This window comes from Pogoniulus pusillus, chromosome 28 (assembly GCF_015220805.1).
Source record: "Pogoniulus pusillus isolate bPogPus1 chromosome 28, bPogPus1.pri, whole genome shotgun sequence".
Taxonomy (NCBI): Eukaryota; Metazoa; Chordata; class Aves; order Piciformes; family Lybiidae; genus Pogoniulus; species Pogoniulus pusillus.
This window is the reverse complement of record NC_087291.1, coordinates 18,140,228-18,163,699: the sequence shown is the minus strand read 5'-3', so window position 1 is coordinate 18,163,699 and position 23,472 is coordinate 18,140,228. Positions and strand designations below refer to the sequence as shown.

The window sequence follows — 23,472 nt, the reverse complement described above, 5'->3', positions numbered from 1 at the left end:
CGCGCCCCGCCCACTCGGCGCTCCCCTCCCACTCGCGGCTCTCCGCCCACTCGCGGCCCCCGGCTGGTTGGCGGTGCCCCGCCCCTTCCGGCGCCCGCCCCGCCCCCTCACGGCTGCGGCCCGCGGCGGGGCGCCCGGGGGCACCGGTTGAAGGCAGCGGCGGCACCGGCGGGACCGTCGTGACCGTCGCTTAGGGAGTGGCCTTTCGGCTGTTGCCGGGGGCAGCAGCGGGAGGTAAGCGACCATGGACGCCAGCAGGCTGGAGCTGGACGCGGTGAAGTTCGCGCAGCTGGCGGTGCAGCGAGATCAGAGCGGGCGCTACCAGGAAGCGGTCTTCTACTACAAGGTACTGCGGGCGGCGGCCGCTGAGTCTCTCGGGGCGTCGGCGTCCCGGTCCCTTCCCGCGCTGAGGAGCCACCGGTGCCGGTGGTGGTGCGCCCTGCCCGCGGCCCCCCGGGCGCTGGGGCACTAAGGCAGGCTCGTCCGGCCCGGCCGTGCCGGCAGCCCGGCTTGCCGCCGCTCCCGGCCCTTGTTGGGCTTGCCCGGGGGACGAGAGCGCTGCTTGGAGGCACTTTAGCTTCAGATCCGGCGGTTCCGCGCTCCGCTGCTGAGTGCTCTCTGCCGGGCGTGGCGGCTCGGCCGGTGTCGGTGCGAGCGAAGCGCCCTGCGCGGGCGGGGCGGGCGCTGGAGCTCGGCGTGAATCATCTCTCCGCTGGGGACCGGATTCCTGCGCAGCTTCAGGCTGGTGCAGCCGCGGGTGTGTGAGGCGGATCCAGTGCCGCTCGGTGTCTGCAGGCAGCTGCTGGTGTGCGGTGACTCCGTGCGCTCAGCGTGTGCGCTTCCTGAGCGTCTGCGCGTTCGGGTCGCTGGGATTAGGTTTTCGTAGGATCATAGAATCAGCCAGGTTGGAAGAGAGCTCCAAGCTCAGCCAGCCCAACCTAGCACCCAGCCCTGCCCAACCAACCAGACCATGGCACTAAGTGCCCCAGCCAGGCTTGGCTGCAACACCTCCAGCCACAGAGACTCCACCACCTCCCTGGGCAGCCCATTCCAGTGCCAATCACTCTCTCTGCCAACAACTTCCTCCTAACATCCAGCCTGAACCTTCCCTGGCACAGCCTGAGGCTGTGTCCCCTTCTTCTGTTGCTGCTTGCCTGGCAGCAGAGCCCAACCCCACCTGGCTACAGCCTCCCTGCAGGGAGCTGCAGACAGCAATGAGCTCTGCCCTGAGCCTCCTCTGCTGCAGGCTGCACACCCCCAGCTCCCTCAGCCTCTCCTCACAGGGCTGTGCTCCAGGCCCCTCACCAGCTTTGGCACCCTTCTCTGGGCACCTTCCAGCACCTCAGCATCTCTCTTGAATGGAGAGGTCTAAGTCTTGAATTGTGAGGTCTAAGTGTGCAGTTCCTCAGGTGCTGCTGAGGCCAGGGCAGCTCTGCTTGTTTGTTACAACCCAGCCAAGCTCTCTGTGGCTTTCATAGCTCCAGTGACTGGGTGGGCAGCTGGAGGTGGCTCTGAGCAGTGTGAGGAAAGCTTTAAGGCAGATAATCTTAGAATGGTTTAGGTTGGATGGGACCTCAAACCTCATCCAATTCCAACCCACTGCCATAGGCAGAGACACCTCCCACTAGAACAGGTGCAGCTGGTGGCTGCTGTAAGCCCTCTGCTTGTGGCAGGCAATTGTCTAGGCAGCAAACTTTTAACTGTCTCCAATGCTTCTCTCTGCAGGAGGCTGCACAAGCCTTGATTTATGCTGGAATGGCAGGGTCCAACTTGGAAAACATTCAAGAGAAGATAAATGAGTACTTGGAGAGAGTTCAAGCTCTCCATTCAGCAGGTGTGTAAGAAGCTTTCTAATTAAACCTCTGCTCAAATTAATGGAGTAGAAAACCTTTTGGTGCTGGGAGTTCTCTATCAATGATCTTTGCTCTGGTTTTCATTGCTCTGAGTTTCTTGTCCTTTCTGAAGGACCACAGCTGCAATGAGCACATCAGAAATCATAGTATCAAGCAGGCTGGAAGAGACCTCCAAGCTCATCCAGCCCAGCCTAGCACCCAGCCCTGCCCAACCAACCAGACCATGGCACTAAGTGCCCCAGCCAGGCTTGGCTTCAACACCTCCAGGCACAGACTCCACCACCTCCCTGGGCAGCCCATTCCAATGCCAATCACTCTCTCTGCCAACAACTTCCTCCTAACATCCAGCCTAGACCTGCTCTGGCACAGCTTGAGACTGTGTCCCCTTCTTCTGCCGCTGGCTGCCTGGCAGCAGAGCCCAACCCCACCTGGCTACAGCCTCCCTTCAGGGAGCTACAGACAGCAATGAGCTCTGCCCTGAGCCTCCTCTGCTGCAGGCTGCACACCCCCAGCTCCCTCAGCCTCTCCTCACAGGGCTGTGCTCCAGGCCCCTCCCCAGCCTTGCTGCCCTTCTCTGGACACCTTCCTGCACCTCAAAAGCTCTCTTCAATGGAGGGGCCCAGCACTCAAGGTGAGGCCTGAGCAGTTCTTTCCTGAGGGCTTGAGTGTGTCTTTCTTCTAGATATTCCTAGGACCCACATCTGCAAGCCAGCCTGGGAGAGCAGTTTAAGTGTAGCAACACAAACTGACCAGCAGCAGATCCAAAGTCACATCAGAGGCTGAGCTCGCGGTGGGTTCTGGTGCTTGTGTGGGATTGGCACCTGAGAGGGCAATGAGCTCTTGGCTCCCAGCAGGGTTTCCTTGTCTCATCTACTCTCAGTGTTTGTGCTTAGACAAAATGTCTCATTTTTGCACAGCTGCAGTTCTTGCCATCCTGGAATCACTTGGCCAGAAAGGGACCCTGGGAGGTCCATAGACCAATCTCCTCAGAGCAGGGCAGGTGCTGATTTTTGGACCAGATTGGTCAGGTCTTGAAAAAGCCAAAGGACAGAAATTCCCTGGTGCCTCTGCTCCCAGGTGCAGTTGTCCTTTTAGTGACCTGATTATATACTATCTGCCTGCATCCTCCCCTGTTTCAGTTGACAGCTGCTGGCTCTCACTCCCTTTCTTTGCCTGGCAGTGAGGAGCCTGGATCTATTTTCTTGCTGACCTCACGGCTGCTGGCAGGTTGCTGTTTGGTCTCCCCAAAACCATCTCTCCTCGCTGGCCAGGCCATGCTCCCTCAGCTGCTTTGGCTTGTCTGGGTCCCTTGGAATAGCTGCTGTGTGCTGGAGGGGTCACTTTGGTGGGGTCTGCAGCCCTGGTGAAGGTGCACTCCACCTCCTCCTTTGTGTCTCTGGAATCATGGTGTGGTTTGGGTCAGAAGGGACCTCCAAAAGGCATCCAGTCCAACCCCCTGCTGTCAGCAGGGACATTCTCCACTGGAGCAGGTTTCCCAGAGCCTTGTCAAGCCTTGACTGTCTCCAGAGTTGGGGCCTCAACCACCTCTCTGGGCTGCGTGGGCAGCAGCAGAGCTGTTAGAGGAGCTGGCACCTGAGGAATGTGCCCTGACCACAAGTGGTGTGCAGGGGTGATGTGATGAGTGCTTCACTGAAGGAGCTGCTGGTGTGCCAGTGCTGGTAAGGGTGGAAAGCTCAACCCTTTCTCTTCCTTTTAGTTCAGTGCCAGAACACAGACCCCCTGAAGTCCAAGCAGCAGCTGGACCTGGAGCGTGCTCACTTCCTGGTCACCCAGGCCTTTGAGGAAGATGAGAAAGGCAGTGCAGAGGAAGCTGTGGAGCTGTACACGGAGGCTGTGGAGCTCTGTCTGCAAACAGTATGTTAAGCTACAGGGTAACTTGGTGGAATTATGTGATGGTAAGAAATCCTTCCACTCACACGAGTGCCTGCCCTTTAAAGGCTGCTTTAAAAACAAAGGACCTGGACTGCTAAACACTACTGACAAAGACTTTTTTTGTCCCCCCCTCCCACTGGTTTTTAATGCTGCTTCCAGCTTTGGTTATGTTGTTATTAAGCACTCTGCATTTATGGGGCCTTGTGAGTCACTTGGTTTGTTTTTTTTTTCCAGAACTGTCTTATTTTAAAGACTAGAAACATGCTGGGATTACTTTTTCCCCCCTCCCTGTGTGCTGGAATTATTTTCTTCCCCCCTCCCTATATGCTGGAGTTATTTTTTTCCCCTCCGTATATGTTGGGATTATTTTTCTCCCCCCTCCCTGTATGCTGGAATTATTTTTTCCCCCTCTCTGTATGCTGGGATTATTTTCCCTCTGCTCCCTGTATGATGGAATTATTTTTCTCCCCCCTCCCTGTATGCTGGGATTATTTTTTCCATGTTGGTTTTGGCTCTGGAGCAAATGCAACACTAAAGCAGAAAGGCAAAGCAGATGAAGCTGCAGGTGCCTTGCTGACCTGCCAGCTTCTTTGCTTTCTAACTGCATTAAAGAAAGTAACTGAAGGGACCCTTTTTGTGTCTAACACCTTCTGAAAACATCAGTAGTACAAAAAACTACTACTTGATTACTCAGTGCTCAGCACTAAAGCTGCTAGGAGTGACTTGAGCTCACGCTGAAATTCATGGCAAGGGTGACCTGGCCGTGGTGTGAATGTGGAGGATGTAATTACAGGTACTGCCTTTTTCCCCCTCAAGTCCAACTGCCTTCACTAACCCCTTACAGGAAGAGTTCACCATCATAATGTAACTCCACCAAGTCTGCTTTTCCCCTCCTTTGCCCTTTTTGTCATGTCCCTGTGCCTGGGTTGTGGGGAGGGGAGTGCTGCTTTTGCTCCGGGTCAGGGAGAAATCAAAGATCACATTGGGTGATTCTGTGCTCCACAACCTCCCTGGGCAGCCTGTGCCAGTGTCTCACCACCCTCACTGCAAAGAACCCTTTCCTAACACCCAGTTTCAATCTCCCCTCTGCCACTTCAAACCCATTCCTCCTCATCCTGTCATTCCCAGACCTTGTCAATAGTCCCTCCCCAGCCTTCCTTCCTCTAGCTCCCTTCAGATACTGAAAGGCTACAAAAAGGTCTCCTGGAAGCCTCCTCTTCTCCAGGCAGTGTTTCCAGTGCTGTTTCTCAGGGTGCAAGCAGCTTCCTTTGGTTTCCTCAACTGACCTTAAGGAAGGCTGTGAGTGAGCTGCCACAGCTGCCTTCCCAAAGGGCAGCAGAGGTTGGCACTGTTTTGGGGCCCTGTCAGATTATTTTATGGCCGTGGTGTGCAAGACCAAGATGGTTCACTTGCATTCTGTGAAAGCAAGCTCCCCAAAAAGTCTCTTTCTGAGTTACCCAAGACTCCTCTTGACTCATTTGGGGGTCAGAATTGGCACACATCCAAGCTCAGCAGCACACCTAACTTCTGGCCTTGTCAGCTTTCTGCCCAGGTAGTGTTTTGTTGTGGTTAATTATTCTGGCAGGGTTTGTGTGTGTGTATACAATATTGTATACATAAACTATCTGCCAAACTAATCAACCTTAAGAATGAAGGCCTTTAAAATAGCACTGCTGCTGCTGCAGGAGCATTCCCTAGGCCAGCAAAATGCTTGCTTAGTGCCTTTTTGTCTGCTGAGAGTTAGAAAAATACCTCCCAGAAAAAACACTGGAAAAAACCCAACTATCTATTGCTTGCTGTGATCTCTGAGTGTGGAACTGTACAGGCTGAGCCTATCAAACCTGTGGGGTCTGGGTTGTTCTGGGGTGTTTTTTGATGTGGGGCTTTTCCTTTTGCACCTAAGGCTACAGAAACCTCAGAAGCAGCTCTGCAGTCGAAGCTGAAGCAGTTGGCTCGGCAGGCACTGGACAGGTGAGTGCCTCATGCTGGCAGTGTCCTGGCTCTGGGCACTTTGTGTGCTAGGCTCTGGGTAGAGTTGGCTCCTCTGCAGCCCTGGCAGCACTGCTGGAAGCAGCAGCTGGGGTGCCAGCCCCCTGGGCATCCCAGAGCAGGCAGATAGGAGAGGCCTGTGTGTGTAGGTTAGTGCCAGTGCATCCCCTTGTCTTTAGAGAGATCACTTGGAGTGCCCTGCCACAGCTTTGGGCTTCACTGGGGCTTTAGGTTGGAGATCAGGAGAAATTTGCTTGCTGCAAGAGTGGTCAGGCAGTGGAAGAGGCTGTCCAGGGAGGTGGTGGAGTCTCCATCCCTGGAAGTGTTGAAGAAGCTGTAGGTGTGGTGCTTCAGGAGATAGTTTAGTGGTCATGGTGCTGGGGGTGTGGTTGGACTTGATGATTGTAAAGGTCTTTGCCAACCTTAATGATTCTGTGAAACCAGGACAGGGCTGTCAGCACAGGGGCACAGAAGTGTCTGCATCCCTTCACAAGGCAGCAGCCTGGAAACTGCCTACCTTGGTGGTGACAATCTGCTTGTGGGGGTTGGTCTGGTGGAGTCTCTTCCTGAAAGGAGTTGCACAAGTGTAAGCTCAGTGTAACTTCTCTCAGCCCACCTGTGTGATGGCAAATAAAGAGCTGTCTGGGGCTCAGCTCCAGTGTAGGTCTTCTCAGCCTGGGTTCAAAGCAAGCTCCTGCATTCTGCACACTTGGGAGTGTCCAGCTGCTTCATGCAGCAGCAGCCAAACCTGGCTCCTGAAAACAGCCCCCAAGCAGTTGAAAAGCTGGGTTGTGAGGGTGCTGGTGGGTCTTACTGCTGTCGTGGCTTGAAGGTATGAGAGGACACAAATCAGTCTTTGTTTTGGTGGCCTTGTTCTGAGAGTAAACAAGTGGTGGCATCAGGAAAGGGTTTTGCTGTTGGTCAACTTGGGCATATGTTCATTCCACTTCATATGCTGGGATGTGAACCAAGCTAGGAGCTGAACCAGAACAGCATCTTCATCAGGGTTGTAAACCAAATGCATTTATGTTCACCTCAGAGCAGAGGCACTGAAGGAATCTATGTCCAAGTCGTCTCAGAAGGAGAGGTCAGTGGCAGCTAAACCAAATCAGCCAGTCAGAACCTTCTTTCCACTGGGACCTGATTTCTCTTTGAATGACAAGCCACAGACAGTCAGAGCAGTGCAAGCCAGTGAGCCCCAAGGCCAGAGATACACTGCAGAGGAGATAGAAGTGCTCAGGTAAGCTGGAGCTGAGTTCTCCCCAAGTGTGCTCGTTCATGCTCACGTCCTTGGTGCATCTCACACTGCAGAGTGGAGCAGCTGAAGCAGGAGCTGCAGAGCTCAGGCTGGCAGCTGCTCCAAAGCCCAGCCTGCAGCTCCCCACACACACTGATTGCTCTGATCTCCATGCTGCTGTAAGCAGTGCCTGGCATTCACAGCAGACTTCCAACACTGTCTCTAAACAGCTTCTTGAAGCTGCCTGCCAGGATTGTTTTCCACAGCCTCACTTTCCCTGCTTGTTGCAGGGTTTGGACTGGATGACCTTGGGAGGTCTCTTCCAACTCCCACCTTTCTGTGGTGTGTCACCATAAGCTACCTGACTGAGCTCCTCAGAGATCTGTCTCCAAGACCCCAAGGTTCATAGGTTGCACAACTGCTCCTTCACTGGAAATTGAGGAAGCAAAGTCTTTTTAGGGCTGCTTCTTCTTCCCTCCAGTTCCTTTTGCTGTCGTTGGTATCCCAGATCTCCAGAGGTGTTGTCTTGGCAGCCTTTCAAAACTCACTTTGTTGTTGCTTTCTGGACCTTTGGAAGGTGGCAGGTTTGTAACTGTCTCTCTTTTCTTATGACTGGTAGGAAAACTTCCAAGATCAATGGCATTGAGTATGTCCCTTTCATGAGTGTGGATCTGAGGGAACGTTTTGCCTTCCCCATGCCCTTCTCGTAAGTGTCAGTTGGTTACTGTACTGCTGGGGCTGCTTCCAGAGCTCTCCCACCTTGGCTGTTTCTGGGGGTTCTTTCTCAGAGTTTAACACTGTTGAAGCTTTTAAGCATAATCCAGGAGGAGATATTTAACTATTTCCATTTCCCTTCTTTCAGTCTGATCTTAAACTGCTTAAACTTTGAGGCCTGGGTTCAGTTTTGGGGCCTTTGCTCCAAGAGAGCTGTTGAGGTGCTGGAGCATGTCCAGAGAAGGGCAGTGAGGCTGGTGAAGGGCCTGGAGAACAGGGCTGGGGGAGCTGGGGCTGGTTGGTCTGGTGTGGTAGTTTGAGGGGTCCCAGGTACCCCTTAAACAAACCCAAAGTACCACATCTGGAGAAGAGAAGGCTGAGAGGAGACCTCGTTGCTCTCTACAGCTCCCTGAGGGGAGGTTGCAGCGAGGTGGGGATTGGGCTCTGCTCCCTGGTGTCAGGTGGTGGAACAAGAGGAAATGGCCTGAAATTGTGCCAGGGGAGGTTTGGGTTGGACATTAGAAGAAAATTCTTGACTGAAAGGGCTATCAGAGCCTGGCACAGGCTGCCCAGGGAGGCAGCTGAGTCCCCATCCCTGGAGGTGTTTCCCAGGGGCAGAGCTATGGTGCTGAGGGCCACGGCTCAGCCCCAGCCTTGGCAGAGCCAGAGCACGGTTGGGCTGGGAGAGCTTTGCCAACCCAACCCATTCTGTGATGCTGTAATCAAGGCTTACCTTGCTGAGCAGGGCTCCTGCATCTGTGTCTTCAGGCTGTGAGGACAAGGCTGCAGGTGGCTTTTTGCTGGGCTGGGCTGGCAGCCTGGGCCCATCCCCTCCTGCTGCATGCTCCTGAGCTCAGCTCCCTCTGCCTCAGCTCCCTGTAAAGCCGAGGTCAAGACTGAAATGCTTTGCTGCTCTGTGATTCCCCTGCAGGTGTTTTGCACCATCTCAGACATGTGCAGGCCTGGCCATGCCATGGGAAGCTTTCTCTGAACTGCTGCTGCTCCCTTTCCACTCTTTTGTTTTCCTCTTCTCTACAGTGACAAATGTGGGAAGTTACCTTTATCCCCCAAGCAGAAAGCAATGTTTGCCAGGTGGGTGCGACCAGATGACATCACCAACAACCCCACCATGATTTACACAGTGTCCAGCTTCAGCATCAAGCAGGTGAGCTGCTCCTCGAGAGACACCCTGCTGCAGCAGCTCCCTGCGGGCTGGGAGCCTTGCTCAGAAATGGATCCCCAGCAGGGGGGGCGACTCTCTTGGCTCCTGACTTCAGACAGTGTCACCTCGGATCCCACATGGAGTAACCAGGTGTTAGCAGTGGCAGTGAGCAGCAGGGTCTGAATTCCACTTGGAAATCCTGTCTGCCTGAGAGGGTGCTGAGGGTGGTGTTCAAACAGCCGAGCTGTGCTCTGCAGCAAACTGCTTCTCTGACTGACAAAATAGTGGGCAAGGGTTTGATGCTAGAACTGGGCAAGAAGCAAAGTGCTCCCCTGAGAGCAGTGGAACTGCCTTGTGCAGTGTGGAGCTGCAGCTGGCCCAGGCTGCTCTGACAGCACTGGAGGGGGTTTGCCTGACACTGCCATGGGAGGCAGGAGTTAGTGTGGGTGAATGCTGAGGCACTTCCCTCTGACGCCCGTCAATAGCCCAAACTGGTTTGCTTTGGAGGGGGCTCACACTGGGCACTTTGGCTGCAGTGCTTTCCCTTTTTCCTTCTCTCTCCTCACCCCCTTTGTCTTTGCCCAAATGATGACTAAATGCCCTCCCTGTGTGCCTCTCACAGACCATAGTGTCAGACTGCTCCTTCGTGGCCTCGCTGGCTATCAGTGCTGCCTATGAGAGGAGGTACAACAAGAAGCTGATCACAAGGTAAGGAGCTGTTGCTTCCTAAGGACCTCTGCAGACTTAGCAGAACCACACAACTGCAGAGGGTAGAAAAGAGCTTTGAGATCAAGTCCAGCATCTCACCTAGAGCTCACAAGCCCATCACACCCACTCATCTTAAAGCCCTCCAGTGATGTGGATTCCCCCAGTTCTCTGGGCAGCCTGTTCCAGTGCCTGAGAAGCCCTGCTGGGAAGAAAGCTCTCCTAATGTCCAGCTTCATACTGCTGAGCTCTTGCAATATGCCTGTGGCACTTGGTCAGAGGGAAAAAAACAGCATTTCTGTCACTCCTGAGCCTCGTGAGAGAGGACAACCTCCTCTGCAGGGCTGTCAGCAGACCCTGGGGTCTGGCTGCAGCTGTGCTTTGGAGAGGAGTCAATGGCTTGGAAGATCTTTAGGTTTCACTAGAAATGTTACTTTCTTTCTGGGTTTCTTTTCCTCCTTGGCTCTGCCAGCTGCTGTGCAGCTCTGCTCTGCCTTGCTTCTCACAGCAGAGCTCCACAGTGCTGTCTCAGTCTCCTGTGACCAGTCTGGCACAGGTTTAGGAGCTCCTGCTGGGAGGCTGTTGCCCACTGTGTGGCTCTTGTTCCTGGGTGATTTGGTGCTTGTATGATGCTGTGCTGCTTAGAATGGAGCTTGGGTTCTCTTCTGGAGCCCTTGTGCACTGACTTCTCCTCCCAGTGTTTGACTTATCCAGGCACATCTTGTGTTTGCCGTGCAGAGGTGCAAACAGCCATTGTGTGATAGCCACATCAAGCTCTTTGCACTGCTTCTCTTGGCACAACCTCTGATTTTAGGTGGTTTGGGTGGGGTTTTTTTTGCTACTATATACACCAGAAAACTGCAGCAGGAGCTAGGCCTGGAAATTCAAACCTCTTCAACCATCCCTGCCATTTTTCCTGAGTTTGAGTCCTTTCATTCCTATTTCCTTGTCTTATCCTCAGTGTAAATTCCAGGCACAGGCTTTGTTGGTCCCACATTGTCGTCACCTGGGGACGTACAGCAAAGGCATTTATGTCACAGTGTCCTCCAGCTTTTGGCTGTTGATTTTTCAGTTGTTGTTGTCTGTTGTTTTTTTCACAGCATCATTTACCCTCAGAATAAGAAAGGGGAACCAGAATACAATCCATGTGGCAAATACATGGTGAAGCTTCACATCAATGGTGTGCCTAGAAAGGTAAATGGCTTGGGGGTGACTTCATAGAATGGTTTAGGCTGGAAGGGACCTCAGAGCTCAGCCAGTTCCAACCCCCCAACATAGGCAGGGACACCTCCCACTAGAACAGGTCATTCAAGGCCTCATCCAGCCTGGCCTTGAATCACATTGGGTGATTCTGTGCTCCACAACCTCCCTGGGCAACCTGTGCCAGTGTCTCACCACCCTCACTGCAAAGAACCCTTTCCTAACATCCACTTTCAATCTCTACTCTGCCACTCCAAACCCATTCCTCCTCCTCCTGGCATTCCCAGACCTTGTCAATAGTCCCTCCCCAGCCTTCCTCTAGCCCCCTTCAGATCCTTCAAGGCCACTCCAAGGTCTCCTGGAAGCCTTCTCCTCTCCAGGCTGCAGAGCCCCAACTCTCTCAGCCTGTCCTCAGACCAGAGCTGCTGCAGCCTCTGAGCATCTTGGTGACCTCTCTGGACTGGCTCCAACACTTCCATGTCCTGCTTGTGCTGGGGGCTGCAGAGCTGCCCCCAGGACTGCAGGTGGGGTCTGAGGAGAGCAGAGCCAAGGGGCAGAATCCCCTCCCTTGCCCTGTGCCCACACTGCTCTTGCTGCAGCCCAGCACAGGGTTGTGTCTGGGCTGCACTCACACTGCAGGCTCCTGTTGAGCTTTTCCTCACCCTAGACCCCCAGGTCCTGTTCCTCAGGGCTGCTCTCAGCCATTCCCCACCTAGCAGGATCCTGCAGGGCTTTTCTCGAGGGTGTCCAGAGGCAGAACAAGGGGGGATGGTTTGGAGCTGAGGAAGAAGTTCTTCAGTACCAGGGTGGTGAGGCTCTGGAGCAGGGTGCCCAGGATGTTCCTTGGCCTGGCTCTCCTCACCCTAACTTATAACGTGTCCTTCAAGACCAAAAGGTTGCTAACTAACTCCCTGGGGACATGTTGAAGCATCCTCAAGGCTGCTGCAGTGCACAGAGGAACTGTTACACATCTGTTCAGTCAGGAGCCCTTTGGAATGCAGCCTCAAGGTAGCACTGCCGACAGACTCGCTGCTGCTGTTGTCTCTGCCCCAGGTGATCATCGATGACCAATTGCCTGTCGATCACAGCGGGGAGCTCCTCTGCTCCTACTCCAACAACAGGAACGAGCTGTGGGTGTCGCTGATCGAGAAGGCTTACATGAAGGTGATGGGAGGATACGATTTTCCTGGATCCAATTCTGTAAGTGCCCACTGCTGCCTCCTGTCCAGCTGCTTCCCTAAGAGTGCTGAGAGCCTGCAGTGGGTTGCTCGGGGAGGTGGTTGAGGTCCCATCCCTGGAGGTGTTTCAGGCCAGGCTGGATGAGGCTGTGGGCAGCCTGCTCTAGGGTAGGGTGTCCCTGCCCATGGCAGGGGGCTTGGAACTGGCTGATCCTTGTGGTCCCTTCCAGCCCTGATTCTATGATTCTCAGCCACCAGCACCTCTAAGTCCTCTGCAGAGCTGCTCTCAGTCTCATCACCCCCAGCCTGCACTGTTCTCTAGGACTTCCCTGACCTAGGTGCAGGACCTTGCACTTTGCCTCGTTGAACCTGCTGAGTTTTCCCTCAGCCCTGTTCTTCAGCCTGTCCAGCTCCCTCTGGCTGCCCCATCCCAGCCTGCAGTCCTGCCCAGCACAGCACTCATGCCTCTGCTGCTCTGAAGTTTGTTTCATCAGCTGACAGTCTGGGGTTTGTTTTGTTTGTTCTTTGCACAGGATGTCCTAAGCTAATCAAATCATTTCATTCTTTGGGGTTGTTTTTTTAAATACAGTCTTAATCTTGAGCCCTTTGTGTGCAGAGCTGCACTGCAGCTGTGTGCACCTGATTTCTGTCTTCCAGAACATTGATCTTCATGCCCTGACTGGCTGGATACCTGAAAGAATTGCCATGCACTCTGACAATCAGGCTTTCAATAAAGACAGCACCTTCAGAATGCTTTATCAAAGGTAGAAGTTGGCTCTCCCCTGAGGCAGCAGCTGTGTTAGCACTGCAAAAGCAGTGCAGTGGCCACAGAGAACATCTTGGTACTGCCAGAGCTGTGCTTTGTCAGCCACCCTGTGCTTCCTGGAAGAAGTACCTTGAAGGAGCAACAGGACATCAGGACTGCAGCCAGAGCAGTTCCCCTGTGGTGACTTCCTTCAGAGCAGTTTAGTGCAGCTGCAGAGGACTGAAACATTTGTGGAATGAAACATCCTTGAGGAGGCAGATTGAGGCTGGAGAGTAGGAAGAAAGTCTTGCCAGTGAGGGTGGGCTGACACTGGCACAGGCTGCCCAGGGAAGCTGTGGCTATCTCCTCCCTGGAGGTGCTGAAGGCCAGGCTGGATGAGGCCTTGAGCAAGCTGTGCTGTGGGAGGTGTCCCTGCCCATGGCAGGAGGGTGGCACTTGATGACTTTCAAGGTCCCTTCCAACCTAACCCGTTCTGTGGATCTGAGTTCTTTCATGGCGAAGAGCTTGAGTCTCTCTGCAGTTGGTAGAAGCTCTCAGCTGATTGTCAACACCTCTTCAGGCATTGAAGTGGAGGTGTGAGTGCAGCTGGGGTGGGATGTAGCATCGGTGGTGCTCAGCTCTGCTGAGGCGCAGGTGTGTGTGGATCTGCGAGCCGGTGGCACTGTGTGTGCTTGGGTTTTGCTGGGCAAACAGCTGCTGTGCTTTCACAACTGCTGTGCAGTTGCAGACCTTGGTGGCCATGAGCTACACCAGTCAGCCCCTGCATGGACACAAAACTTGAGTGGAAGCATCAGCCTCTGCTCCTGCAGCTTGCTTGCAGCGCTGGGCAAACGTTAGATGGCAACTTGGAGGCCTTTCATTGAGCTCTCCTCCACCTCTCTCTGAACAGGTTTCACAAGGGAGATGTCCTCATCACGACAGCCACGGGGGTGATGTCTGAAGAGGAAGGAGAAAAGTGGGGTTTGGTTCCAACCCATGCATATGCAGTGCTGGATATAAGAGAGTATAAGGTATGGAGTGCAAGGGAGGCTGCTGCTGGGCACCTGTCTGGGGCTGGGTTGCTGCTGGGCTAATAGAGTTTGGTGTGAGCTCCACTGGGCAATTCCAGGAAGCTTCAAGCTGCTGTATTTCCTGGAGCTGCTGGTCTAGCTTCTCTGTTAGCACAGGAGCAAAACTCACTTGGAGAAGAAGAATGCAGCAATTTCTTCTGTGGTGCTTCTCCAGGGCCTTCGGTTCCTTCAGCTGAAAAACCCCTGGAGCCACTTGCGCTGGAAGGGTCGCTACAGTGAGAACGACACCAGGAACTGGAGCCCAGAGCTGCAGAAGTACTTGAACTTTGACCCAAGAACAGCTCAGAAGATAGACAATGGTAACAGGGCTGTCAGAGTCACCCTCTTTTCAGACAGTGTGGGTCTTTGTGGTGCTCTCTCTGCAGGCAGCAGAAGCACAAAGAGAGAGAGTAGAACTCCACTCTTCAACCACCCTCCAAGTAAAGAAGCTTCACCAGGGAGCAGCAGAGCACAGGACCTGGGAGGTCCCTGAGAGTCTGCTGAAGCCCTGCAGAAGGATGTTTGGCTTTCAGAAAGGTCTGCTCCTTCTGAGGCATCCTGTGCTGTTTGCAGGTCTGAGGGAGCCTTCTTCTGCAGAGCCACTTGGCTGTGCCTGCAGCACGCATCCAAACCCATCCACTTACAGCATCTTTGAGCCTCCTGCTTCATGCATAAAGCAGGCTGTGGCTGCCGCCTCCCTGGGCGTGTTCGAGGCCAGATTGGATAAGGCCTCAAAGCAGCAGAGTCTAGGTCAGAGGTGTCTCTGGGCATGATGAAGAGATTGGAGCAAATGAGCTCTGAAGTTCCTTCCAGCCTGAGCCATTCTGGGATTTAAAGGCAAGAGCAGCAGGCAGTCATCTGCTGGTGGCTTTCAGCACAGCACAACCTGCAAACAAACTTCTGACAGCTTCAGCTAGTCCCAGTTAGGCAGAGCCTAGCTTGTTCTTGGGTTTGGGGCTTAAGGTGGAATGCAGAGGTCTGAGCAATGCAGCCCCTCAGTTTCACAGCAGTGTTGGTTTGTGTGAGCTGAGTTACTTGCCTGGAAGGAGGCTTTTGGCAGGCAAAGTAAGCGCAGGGTGTCTGGGGAGCAGGCAGTAACAGCATGTTCCTTTGCAGGCATCTTCTGGATCTCCTGGGAGGACCTGTGCCAGTACTATGATGTCATTTATCTGAGCTGGAACCCAAGCCTGTTCAAGGAGTCCACATGCATTCACAGGTTGGTGCCAGGCAGACAGCTGTGTGCCAGTCTCTCCAGTGCTCTGCTCTGCCATTTCCTTTCATTCTTCCCACTTACAGCCAAAGCTGCTGGCTCAGCTTCACACTGTGAACTCTCAGCCCAGGCTTTGCTTCTGGCCACTTCTGTAACATCCTTCAAACTCCTCTGACTTCCATGTGGCTGTGGGGCTAAGGCTGTGTAAGCAGGCTCTGACCCCAGCCCCACAGCCTTCCACTGCAGCAGAAAGCAGGGTATTGAGCAGTGCACCCCTAAGCAGAGCCCAGGCAGTGGCTGAGTGAGGCAGCTGCAGTTTGAGATGCCTTTCCCTGGCCAGCTGCAGCCTGTGCAGGGCCTGGTGTCTCCACGGGCTGTGTTCTCTGATGGCACAGGAGTTTCATTCCTCTTTCCACCAGCTGTAGTTACCATAAGTAACCTTCTTTGCCTGCTGGTATTTTCTGAACAGCTTCACAGTCCAAGCCCCGCTGCATTCAGCAGGGGCACCCTCAACTGGAGAGGGTGTCCAGAGCCCTTTTGAGCTTCACCTTGACTATCTGCAGGGATAGGGCCCTCTCTGCTGCCCAGTACCTGTGACCTTCAGTCTGTCTGTCACCCAGTCTGAGCCTAAGGCTGTTTCTGTTCCAGAAACCAAAGCCTTCTCTGTTTTTCTACTCTGCTGTATTTTGCCAGGGCTTCTCTGCTGGGTCTGTTGGCTCTGCACAAGCTCCTTCACCCACAGTGTGGCTGCTGAGCTGGTCTGTAAAGGCTCCTTCCAGCTGTGTGTGCAGCTGGAACAGCCTGTGGCGTGTGGCACAGCGAGGTGAGGGCTTTGAGCTCAGAGCTCACCTGCCAGCCTCTGTCCTCACACTGGGTGGCTGTGCCTCTGTGCAGGGAAGTGCAGTGACAGCTCTCTAAAAGGTGGAAGGTGGAGCAGTGGTAGCTTGAAGCTCCCTTGGTGGTGCAGCCTTCCACGTGTGCTGTTCAGCTTCAAAGGTGTGGGAGGGCCTGCGGGACCTGGGCACAGCTTCACCCACAGCTGTTCCTGCTGTGCCCTGCTGTGTTTACTCAGCAGTGCTTTTGGTTTGGCACTCCTGACTTCCCCTCTCCAGGCAGCTCAGAGGTGGCAGCAGAGGCTGCAGCAGGCTGCCTCCTGTGGCCTTTGGTGGGGTTACTGGTTTGTGTTTGGTTTAGCACTGGATGCAGGCACCCTTACAAACAACCCAGACAGGCTGCTTTTTCTTAAGGTTCAGTCCCTCTACTTGATTCAGATTGAACCTTAGGAGCAAGCCTGAGTGAAGAGAGAGCTTGTGTCAAACTTCTGGAAGCAGAAGTGGAGTGGTGCAGTTACCAGAACCTGGGGGTTCTGCCTTCATGCAAGCTTGGTGTCTGCAGGCAGGAACTGGCTGGCCTGGGCTCCCTGAAGAGCTCAGCTGCTCCTCTGCTTCCCGTGGCTGCAGTCCCCCAGCAGCCTGCTGGATCCTGCTGCTGGTGAAGCATCTCTGAAGCCAGCCTGCAGCGTTCTGCTGTGTGGTGTCCCCTCTCGGCTGGCGGTAGGGGGCAGCCCTCGGGCACTTGTCTGGGCGCCGAAGTGGCAGGCAGTGTCCTGCTCAGCTGCTTCTGTCCCTTTGTCTCACCTGCAGCACCTGGGAGGCGAAGCAGGGCCCGGTGAAGGATGCCTATAGCCTGGCCAACAACCCCCAGTACAAGCTGGAGGTCCAGTGCCCGCCGGGGGGCGCTGCTGTCTGGGTCCTGCTCAGCAGGCACATCACGGATAAGGTGAGGGGGCAGGGGGTGGCTTGTCACCTCTGCTGGGGGCTGGGTGCAGCCCCCAGAGTCTCAGCCCCACCTGGTTTGTTTCCTGCAGGATGACTTTGCACACAACAGGGAGTTCATCACCATGGTGGTCTACAAGACAGATGGCAGAAGAGTTTACTACCCAGGTGAGTGTCTCCTCCTGCCTGGGGCTGGTGGCAGAGGTGAAGGAAGAACCGCCAGGGGCTTGGAGCAGAGGGAGGGCACTTCCTGCTTTGAAGCCAGATGCCTCAGAGATCAGTCCTGATCAGGCCTTTCTGCCCTCTCTGAGCACCACTTCTAACCTGATGAGCTCAAAGCCCTTGAGAGTCCTTTGCTGTGGAACTGGCTGGGGCAGGCTGCAGGGTGCCCTTTGCCAGCTGAACAAAGCAGGCACAGCATTGGCAGTGAGGCTGAGACCTTCTTTCCTACGGTCCTGGTGGGTTTATAGTGATCCCTTCCCCTCTCCTCTGTTGCTTTGTGGGAGAAAATAAAAGGACCTCATCCTGGCCCTGCTGAAGGAAGTGTCTGGATTCATTCCTGCTCTGCTGAAATGGAGGAGTCCAGGAAGAAGCAAGTAGAGGGCAGAGGATGAAGGCCATGGTCTGACTGTGACAGCAAATGCTGGGCTGCACAGAACCATAGAATCAGTCAGGGCTGGAAGGGACCACAAGTATCATCCAGTTCCAACTCCCCTGCCATGGGCAGGGACACCTCCTACTAGATCAGGCTGTCCAGAGTCTCATCCAGCTTGGTCTTAAACACCTGCAGGGAAGGGGCTTCTAGCACATCATTCACTCATCTCTCTGAAAACAGCTGCCAACATCTTCAACCCTGAACTGAGTGCAGCTGCACTCCTGCTCCTTTTCAATCCCAGCTTCACCCCAGGCAGTTTCCTTTGAGCAGTGATGCTGGTGGGAGCTCTGGCAGGGCTTTAAGCTGTGCTTGAGGTACAGGAGGTGTGTGAGGTGTGTCCTGTCCTGGGTGGTGAACCTCTCCTGCGACCCAGAGGAGCTCCGAAGACGATCTGTCAGTCAGCACATCTTGAGGCTCTGCTCTTCTGAGAGCTTCCAGCTTACCCTTAGCACCAGTGATCCCACTCCCCTGGCCAAATCCACTGGCACAGAACAGTGCAGAAGCTTTCCAGGGGAGCTGTTGGCCAAGGCAGTGTCCCTCCTGTTCTCCTGCAGCGGATCCTCCTCCCTACATCGACGGCATTCGCATCAACAGCCCTCACTACCTGACCAAGATCAAGCTGACCTCTCCAGGGCCCCACACCTTCACCTTGGTGGTGTCCCAGTATGAGAAGCAGAACACCATCCACTACACCATCAGGGTACGTGCTGGGGCCTTGCTGAGTGCCAGGCTGCCCTTGGTTTGCTTCTGGGTTGGGATTCTTGGGCTGTGAGTGGCGGAGCAAAGCTCTGAAGTGGCTGGATCCTGTTCTGCAGCTGGAGCTAAGGCAGTACAGTGAGGCTGGGGTTAGTCAGGAGAGAGCTGGCAAACAGTTTTCGTTCCTAGAATAAAATCTCTTTCCTGTCTGCATCAAAAGAAGCCTATTTTAGGTCCCAGCTAAGGTTTAAAGTTTCTGGACTCCTCTAAGTGCTTGGAGGCAGTGTTTGGGTTCTTTGGTAGCTGCTGAGTCATGCAGTGGTTGGACTGGATAACCTCAGAGGTCTTTCCCAACCAGAACAGTTCTGTGTGGTGATCCATGCAGGGTGTCTGCCACTGAGGACAGGACCATGCAGACTGGTCCTGGGGTTCTAGGGCAGAATGAAGTAGGTCCCAGCACTGCCCTGACAAGAGTGTCTGAGGAGTGATATCACAGTGAGCAGCGATCTGAGAGCCCTGCAGGGGCAGCTCTGCTTGTGTCAGGATCCCTTATGAAGACTGCAGGACTGTGTGTGACCTGCTGCTGCTTTTCCCACAGGTGTATTCCCTCTGCAAGTTCACTTTCTCCAAGATTCCAACACCTTACACCACCTCCAAACGGGTGAGGAAGTGCTGCCTGCTGGGGGGCTCTGGGTGGGGGCTCTGGGTTGGCTTCGCCGTAGCTGGGATGTGCAAGGTTTTGAGAGGCATTGCTGCACTGCTGCCCGAAAGCCAGGGAGGGCCTGGGGCTGTGGGTGGGGGCCAGGCTGGCTTGCAGCTGGCCTGGAGCTCAGGCAGTGTCATACCAGCTGCTAGTCACAGAGCAGCCTCTGGAGCTGGCCTGTTGTGGAGAGCAGCAAGCACCTGGAGAGGCTCCTGGGAGCAGTGAGATGATCCACTTGGTTCTGCCAGAAACCTCTGGGAACTGGGCTGAGTTTGGGGGAATGCTTTAAGAGGTCAAGACCTCACTGCAGGTGCCCATCCTGAGGCAGGAGATGGTGCAAAGAGAACGAAGCCTGTGGCTGGCAGCCCCTGTGAATGAGCTGGAGGTGCCTGCATGGTGGCTAACAGCAGGCAGCAGGGCCAAGGGCTGGGTATCTGGGTGGTGAGGGCAGCAATCCTGCCCTGGTTGGGGGTTTTGGGCACTGCTCAAATCTCAAGTTTAAATGTTGCTTCTTGCTGTGCTGATGTGACAGGGAGGGCTAGGGAGGAGAAGTGGCTCTCAGCTGTGCTACAGGCCTGACAAAGGCTGGCAGGGGACCCTGCAAGCAGGTGGTCTGTTAAAGCTGAGCAGTGCTTGTCCTCCTGCGTGGCTCTGGCCTTGCAGGTTCTGCCCCTGGGGACATCTTGTGCCTGTAATGCTGCTCCTGAGTGTGGACAGGTGAGGGGTGAGGGCTGGAGGCAGCAGCTGCAAAGGTTACAGCGTGGGCAAGGAGCACCCGAGCCAAACACCACCCTGGGATGGGATGGATGGGAGCAGAGCTGGAGCGAGGTGGCACTTTGGCACAGCAACAGGCACTGGTTACTGAGTTCATGTAAGCTGGGAAAGTGCAGCAGGCTGTGAGGGAGCCAAGGCTTGGGCAGCCTGGGCAGAGCAGTGCAGGGAATGCTGCACAGAGCCTGCCCCTAGGGCCTGCCCGGCAGAGGGAGCAGCCTCTGGCCCTGCCTGCCTGCGGGAATGAGCCCTGGAGGGGTTTGTGTGCTCTGGTTCAGGTGAACGGGCAGTGGAAAGGGCACAGTGCTGGAGGCTGTGGGAACTTCAGAGACACCTACAAGAACAACCCCATCTACCAGTTCCAGCTGGACAAGACCGGACCCCTGCTGATCGAGCTGCGGGGACCAAGGTGGGTGGAGGCTAAGCAGAGTGTGACAGCCCTGCCAGCAGGCTCCTTCAGCTGAGGGAGAGCAGGAGCCTTCTTCCCCTGCAGCTTGGAGTCTGAGCAGAGCCAGACCCTGCACAGGAGGGAAGAAGGTACAAAGGACTCTTCCAGCTAATGATGGTCACTTTGCTCTGGCAGCAGTGCTAATGCACAGCATACCAAACCCTTGCAGGCTCCCAGGCAGGGGCCTGTGCAGGTGCTGCAGCTCTACAAGGGCACTGTCCCTGCCACCAGCAGGCCAGAAGTGCTCCTGTCAGTGCCCTGTGGAGTGGTGCTTTGGCAGAGGTAGTGATCTGCCTCAAACCACCAGTGCTGAGTGCTGCCAAGCAGCAGCTTCTCCTGCCATGCAGGCAAGCCTCTGCCTCTTGCAAAGCTGTGCACACAGTGGCAGCACTTCTCCAGCCATCCTCCCCTCCTCGAGGAGCCCTCTCCAGCTGTGCACACAGTGGCAGCACTTCTCCAGCCATCCTCCCCTCCTCGAGGAGACCTCTCCAGCTGTGCACACAGTGGCAGCACTTCTCCAGCCATCCTCTCCTCCTCATGAAGTGCATCTCATGGCTGGTTGGTGCCAGGGGCAGGGGCAGTTGGCACATGGCTTAGCAGGTAGCAGACAAACCCAGTTTGTCCCCAGTTCTAGTGTGACAGCAGGAATTCTGAGCCCACCAATGTGGATTCCTCTGGCAGAAGCTAGGTCCCACCCCAGGGTCTGTGACACTGGCATGGCACCAGGGCTGTCACCACAGGCTGAGGTGCTTGGCAGGCTCCTGGCAGGTGTGTTCTACAGAGGCAAGTTCTGAACGTGACCTGTTCCTTTCACCTCCAAGGGGAAGTTTGACTTAACCTTTGTGTCACAAGTGTGACACCACTTCTAGACGTGCTGCAGTGACACTGCAGTTTTTGACACCCCTCTTCCTGGCACCCTGCTGTGCCCAGAGCCTGAGCAGTGTCCTGTCTCTTGCAGGCAGTACAGCGTCGGCTTCGAGCTCGTCACCGTCTCTACCGTAGGGGACCCTGGCCCCCATGGCTTCCAGAAGAAGAGCAGTGGTGACTACAGGTAAGGAAGCCTCCATGAAACCTCCCAGCTCTGAAACACACTCCAGAGCTTGGTTCTAACAGGGAATTTCCTTTCTCCTAGGTGTGGGTTTTGCTACTTGGAAGTGGAGAGCATCTTTGCTGGTGTTTATAACGTTATCCCCACCACCTTCCTGCCCCAGCAAGAGGGACCTTTCTTCTTGGACTTCAACAGTACTTCTGCCCTGAAGGTGTCACAGCTGCAGTGAGGAGACAGAGCTGTGCTTTGCTGGCCAAGGAGGTGGCTTTCAGCTGTCCTACAGTCTTGGAGCAGGCGAGTAACTGTGGCTGCACACAGGCACAAAAGGCAGGGACGTCCCAAGCTGAAGGCCGAGGCGTGGGATTGCTGCTGGCCCTGCCAGCTGTGGGGGCAGGTGGCTGTGGGTTTGCTGCTGTGGTGTTGGAGCAGGCACTGCTCAGCAGGCTTCTGAGCAGGCTGCAGCGCTGATGGTGACACGAGCTGGTAGAGCTCCATTCATTGCTTCTCTTGGCTTACTGGGCTTGGATTTGAAGAAAGGGAGTAAAAGTGAGATTCTCTTCTCCCAACATCCAGGGTTAGGGGGTTGAGATTAACTTCAAAGTAAACATGCAAGGAAAGGTCTTCCTGTGTGCTCTGCTTCCTCAGCCTCAGCACCAAAGAGCTTTCCCTGCCTGCTTGTGCTGCTATCTTGAGTGCTGTCAGCACTGAAGTAGTGCTCACAGGGAAGGGCACTGCTGCTGCTACTGCTGAGGGCTGTGCTCAGCTGCTCTACAAAACGAGGACAGGAGGGGAAGGAATGGCCTTTAACTGAAGCCTCACTTCGGTGATTCCAGAGCTGGTACCTCAGCAGGCAGTGGTACAGCACAAGGTCCTCCTGGGGGCATCCAGGAGCTTGGCAGCAGCAGTGCCAGCTCTGCAGCCAAAGGGGCACTCTGAGGGGCTGGCAGTCTCTTTGCTGGCCCCAGGAGGCAGTGCACTGCCCAGCAGCAGCACAGCTGACAGCAAAACGAGAAGAACAAAACATGCTTGTAGAGGAAGGAGCACTGACAGCCTTCCCCTCAGGCCACAGCTGCAGGAGCTGCACTTGCTGGTCCCATCAGACAAGACAGCCTTGGGATTTGCCTTTGTCCTTGCAAGCTGCAGCTAGTGACAGACACTTGGCCAGTGCCAGCAGCAGGGTCAGAGCCCTTCAGAAAGCGATAGGCAGTGAGAGCAGTGCAGGAGCAGTGTGCTCTGTGTGCTTCCTCTGCGAGCTCTGCATCCACTGCAGCCAAAGAGGGTCCAAGAGAGCAAAGTCTTTAACTCCTGCCTCACTCCTCCTAAGTGTGTTGGGTTTGTCTGTGTGTGTGTGCTGGGTCCGTGCTCTTTGCTTGCCCTGGGCTGACCTCTGCAGGTCCCTTCCAGCCCAGACCATTCCAGAGTCTATTTTTTTAATCCTCCTTCAAGGCTCCACCCAGGCCCCAGTGCTGCTGCTGCTTGTAGCTCAGGGGGGCACAGAGCCTGCTGCCTGGTGTCAGACACAGGTCAGGCTTTGGTTACTCCCAGCCAACAGTGCTCAGGCTGGATGAGAGGCAGGGCCATGGCAAGGGGTACCGACAGCTTCTGTCCCTCTGCCCTGTGAGCCTGGCACTCAGTCCTGCTCCTTCATGTCCCTCTTCTGTACAGTAATGCTGTGCAGACCTGACCACAGCTCTGTGTCCTGTTAGTGTGCACAGCTCCTGCTCAGTCAGAAAGGATGCTCAGAGTGTCTGAGATACCAAAGAACAGTTCCAGGCTCCCCTTTGCTTCATACCTTCTCCCTTCAGAGCGGCGTTGATACACCAGAGGCTTATTTTTATACCCCCCAAAGGCAGCTCCCTTCTCCTTAACTGCAGAATGCAGAGAGCCCTCCAGAGAACTGGGACTGGAGCCAGCCTGTCCCTTTGTCCTCCACCTGTCCCTCTCCTTTCCACTGCTGTCTCTTCCAAAGTGTAAAATAAAGCAGTTTTTCCATTCCTGACCAGAGCTGCACTTCTGCCTCTTTGCTTGTGTGGGGGAAGAGAGATTTTACCTGCCAGGCCTGGGCCTTGCCACCATCCTTCAGCCAAGCCAGAGCTCAGCCTGCAGGTCTTCAGAAGATGCCAAGGTACAACCACTTCAGGCTGTTGCAGCTCCTCTGTGGAATCTGTTTGCTGTGGAAGCAGCTCTCCCTGATTGCTGCAAATCAACTCCCTCCACCACTGGAGTCTCGTCACTGGTGCTGAAGAGCAGCACTGCAGGCTGGGGTGGCACTGCTGGCACTGTGTCACTGCTGGATCCTGCAGCACAACCCTGCTTTGCTCCCGGCTTGGGCTGAACAGGGCTTGCTTCTTCCTTAAGCACCTGGAAGGCTGGAGCTGGCCACAGCAGCAGGGGAGCACAGAGGTGTGAGGTGACAGAGC

The 23,472-nt window shown here is 55.0% G+C and overlaps 1 protein-coding gene across 2 annotated transcripts; it reads left to right on the top strand.

Annotated features, from left to right (window-relative positions):
* The first annotated feature begins 110 nt into the window (after positions 1 to 110).
* Positions 111 to 23,051, top strand: CAPN7 (calpain 7). 2 transcript variants are annotated; one of them, XM_064166875.1, is made up of 21 exons: positions 111 to 346; positions 1,726 to 1,834; positions 3,571 to 3,728; positions 5,650 to 5,717; positions 6,775 to 6,975; positions 7,592 to 7,678; positions 8,725 to 8,851; positions 9,471 to 9,556; positions 10,654 to 10,747; positions 11,807 to 11,953; positions 12,589 to 12,695; positions 13,587 to 13,707; positions 13,922 to 14,066; positions 14,863 to 14,962; positions 16,600 to 16,735; positions 16,824 to 16,899; positions 17,941 to 18,086; positions 18,681 to 18,743; positions 19,835 to 19,965; positions 20,963 to 21,055; positions 21,137 to 23,051. In XM_064166875.1, exons 1-21 carry the CDS (start codon positions 245 to 247, stop codon positions 21,279 to 21,281), a joined length of 2,442 nt encoding a protein of 813 aa, XP_064022945.1. In that variant the 5' UTR covers positions 111 to 244; the 3' UTR covers positions 21,282 to 23,051. The 2 variants fall into 2 exon arrangements, with proteins under 2 accessions (XP_064022945.1, XP_064022946.1); XM_064166876.1 differs by lacking the exon at positions 7,592 to 7,678.
* Positions 23,052 to 23,472: the final 421 nt, after the last annotated feature.